This window comes from Elaeis guineensis, unplaced genomic scaffold (genome assembly GCF_000442705.2).
Source record: "Elaeis guineensis isolate ETL-2024a unplaced genomic scaffold, EG11 Super_Scaffold_37222, whole genome shotgun sequence".
Taxonomy (NCBI): domain Eukaryota; kingdom Viridiplantae; phylum Streptophyta; class Magnoliopsida; order Arecales; family Arecaceae; genus Elaeis; species Elaeis guineensis.
Window position 1 is genome coordinate 583249 of NW_027332422.1, and position 3907 is coordinate 587155.

A 3907-nucleotide genomic window follows, 5' to 3' on the forward strand; every position below is an offset into this window, starting at 1 on the left:
GTCCGGACAAGGCTTACCGGTAGTTGATGTTGAGGACGGAGCCCGGCTCCCGTAGGAGTTCGGGCGAGTCTACTTGCGGTTGAAGTTGTCGACGGAGTCCGGCTCCCGTAGGAGTCCGGACGAAGTCTGTCTGCAGCCATTGGAGTCGAGGATGAAGCCCGGCTCCCGTAGGAGTCCGGGCGGAGTCTTCCTGCAATTAAAGTCAAAGGCGAAGTCTGGCTCCCGTAGGAGTCCGGACAAGGCTTATCGGCAGTTGATGTTGAGGACGGAGCCCGGCTCCCGTAGGAGTTCGGACGGAGTCTACTTGCGGTTGAAGTTGTCGGCGGAGTCCGGCTCCCGTAGGAGTCCGGACGAAGTCTGTCTGCAGCCGTTGGAGTCGAGGACGAAGCCCGACTCCCGTAGGAGTCCGGGCGGAGTCTTCCTGCAATTAAAGTAAAGGCGAAGTCCGGCTCCCGTAGGAGTCCGGACAAGGCTTACCAGCAGTTGATGTTGAGGACGGAGCCCGGCTCCCGTAGGAGTTCGGGCGGAGTCTTCCTGCAATTAAAGTCAGGTGCGGAGTCCGGCTCCCGTAGGAGCCCGGACGGATCTTACCGGCGGTTGACGTTGGTGACGAAGCCCGGCTCCCGTAGAAGTCTGGGCGGAGTCCCCCTTGAGGTTGGAGTCGTGGGCGGAGCCCGGCTCCCGTAGGAGTCCGGTCGGAGTCCTCCTGGAGCTGATTCTGCTGAGGACTTCGGCTGTGGGTATTTTATACCCAACACCTCCCCTTTATAGGTGATTCGTGTCTAATAGTTGAGTACATGGGGTTCCGCTTATTACGACACTAAAGGACAGTTAATCCTTATATTGGGCTATAATCATGGAGCTAGTGGATAGTTTATGCCCACTAACGGTCGTGGTATGTAGTTGGTGGTTGATGATTCTGATATACCGACCGGCTATCGGTTTCTCTTATTTTATATCAAGGGATCATCAATAGTACAGTGTATCGAATTATTTGGATGGATTGCCGCTTTGGAAGATGGTCGGGAGTTATTGATAGGCATTTGGCTTATCGATGGGCAGTAGGTCATTTTTCGTATTCTATGATGTCAATAGGATGTTGGGATGACGAATTCTATAGATGCTACAGTCAAATCAGTAATTTTTATGACGGTTTTGTTTGGATGACTAATTGAATCTTTTGATCTAACATCCGTGGCTGACATGGAATCGGAGGACCTAACACAAATCGGAAGGAACCTGGTTACCCCAATAGATATAAAAAATATTAAAGTTTAAATAGATTCGGTCCGTAGTCGGAAATGAATACCATTAAGACGTGAAGTTGGACCACGATCGATTTTATTTGTTATCCTTCAAAAATATTTTTAAATGATATATTAATTTTATAAAAATTTAGAAGCTATTTCAGTTCGGCGCATATTCATCTTTGGTTCAAACCCTTTTAAAAAAAATGTCAGGTACAGCGGGAAAAAAAAAAAAAAAAAACTTCAACATCGATGTTGCTGCGTGATTTAGATGACTGCTGAAAAGCTGTTATTTGGTATCATGTACCCCACGTGAATCTCCAAGCGCATGGCAGTCAAACCCCGGAACAGACAACTTTTTTCAGACGCCCATCAGAGCCAATCCGCGTGCTAGCAAAATAGAATGCTCTTATCTATATCAAACTACAAACTTTACGTAATCCAATTACCCAAAAAGGAAAAAAAAAAAAAAAAAAACTATAGGGAATTCAAGATCCAAATGAACCTTGGGGTGCTTTGCCCTCTCCTAATGTTCCTTATCATATGACCCTTCTTGTAATCCTTTCATTCCCGAAACCTCTCTTTCTCACTTTCATGCAGCTCCATTAAAACACCTTCCCCAGTTGACCCCACCTTCACTCACATGGCCTATTAATGCTCTCTTAAACCCCACACCACCCCACCCCCCCCCCACCCCCCCGGGCTCTCCCTCTCCCTCGGGGGTCAATCCTCTTCCCTCTTTCTTAAAGCCGGGCCTTCTTCCCTGTCCCCTCCCATCTCTCATTAGATCACACCTACCCAAGCTCTATCTCTCTCTCCCCCTCTCGATGTCTTCTCGCCTGAGAAAGGTTCCGGTCCGCCACCCGGTGGTGGTAGACATCGGGTGCAACTGCCGGCGGCCAAAGCTTTCCCTTCTCTTCTCCTCAAACTCCCGTTCCAAAGCCAAAGCTACTCTCACAGACTCCTTCTCTCCCACCACCACCACCACCACTTCCTTCACCGCTGCCACCTTCACCGCCACCACCGACACCTCCGCATGCGAGGACACGGCATTGCCGGCCAACTTGAGCTCCGCTGCCGTGAGCCCGGAGAAGGGCGGGCGGGGGACAAGGAGGAAGAAAGGCAGGGTGGCAAGGGAGAGCGTGGCAGTGGTGAAGGAGTCGGTGGAGCCGTACGCCGACTTCCGGGAGTCGATGTTCCAGATGATAGTAGACAAGGAGATATACGCCTGGGAGGACCTCAACGACCTCCTCCACCGCTTCCTCGCCCTCAACTCCCCCCGCCACCACCACCTCATCCTCCGCGCCTTCACCGACCTATGGAGCGGGGTATTCGCACCTCCATCCACCTCTCTCCTTTCTAACCGCTGACCGGACTTCACCACCGGGCGTCTAAGCTAGCCGTTGGTGGTGCTCACGGGGTCGTAGACTTTGGATTCCTTCTTGTAGGTGCGAATATGTGAATGTTTGGGGTTTGGCATAACGTAGCGGATGGTGTATATTGTAATGATGGTAGGAAAATGGTAGGACCGTTGTTTGGCTTGGCGTGGACGATGATGATGATGATGGGCATTTGAGGGGGCGGGGGTGCTGGCGATGCGTTTTTTGTTTTTAATTCAGCCCTGAACGATATTTAGTATCGCTTCACTTGCGGAAATCAGTGATGTTATTTATTTTATACAGTGTTGTGTGTGGCCTTAAAGAATGGGCCTTACTTTCATGATACCTCTGACTGGATCCCCCTCTCTTTCGCGCACGCGCGCGCGGGCGCGCTCTCCCTCCACCCCCCTCCCTCTCTCTCTCCCGCGCGGGCGCGCTCTCCACCCACCCCCCCACCCCCAATCTCTCTCTCTCCCGCGCTGTCCCGCGCGCGCGCGAACACACAGCTCCGCCTTGATATCCGAAGGTTAACCCATGAGCCTGTTTTTTTTTTTTTGGATAAAAATTTATCTCAATCTATATTTTTTTAAATAAATATTTTTTAATTAATATTTAGATAAAAAAATAATTTATTTATATTTTTTTATTTATTTAAAAATAATTTAAAAATCTGACACTCATATTTTTTTACATTACTAGTTTCCAAGATAGCTTGCTAAGATCTCTTCATATTTTTCATGATACTCTTTACTATATAAATATTATTATATATAATAATAAAATATATTATATTATAATATAATTTATTAATATATTATATTAATATCTTATACTAATATAATATAATATATATTATACAATATTATTATATATAAAAATATTATATTATTATATAATATTATATAAATATTATTATTATATAATAATATAATATAATATAATAATATGTTATATTATTATTATAATATATTATAGTATAATATAATATATTATATTATGTAATATCTTATATTAATATAATATAATATATATTATTATATATAATAATATATGTTGATGTAGAAATCTATCTGGAGGTCAAATCGACAGGAGTTGGACGGCAACGGCAGGTCGGCGATGATCGAACGGCAGGGGTAGAATTTGCAAGAAAAATTTCTGATCATAGGTGGCTCCGATGGGGATCCTTCGATGCTCAAATCAAAATTGGCAACAAAAAGAAAAGAGTGAGAATATAGGGAGAGAGGAGATTTCATACCTTGGGGGTCCCTATGGACTTTTATT

General features: G+C 45.5%; 1 protein-coding gene across 1 annotated transcript; it reads left to right on the plus strand.

The window, feature by feature from the left end:
* The first annotated feature begins 1950 nt into the window (after positions 1-1950).
* On the plus strand, positions 1951-2926 carry LOC105036759 (uncharacterized). The gene has a single exon (XM_010912494.4). The coding sequence runs from the start codon at positions 2075-2077 to the stop codon at positions 2615-2617; it is 543 nt and encodes a 180-aa protein (XP_010910796.1). The 5' UTR covers positions 1951-2074; the 3' UTR covers positions 2618-2926.
* Positions 2927-3907: the final 981 nt, after the last annotated feature.

What these genes read in the sequence shown, in the direction of transcription:
- LOC105036759 (XM_010912494.4), top strand. Translation starts at nt 2,075, where the DNA reads ATGTCTTCTCGCCTGAGAAAGGTTCCGGTCCGCCACCCGGTGGTGGTA.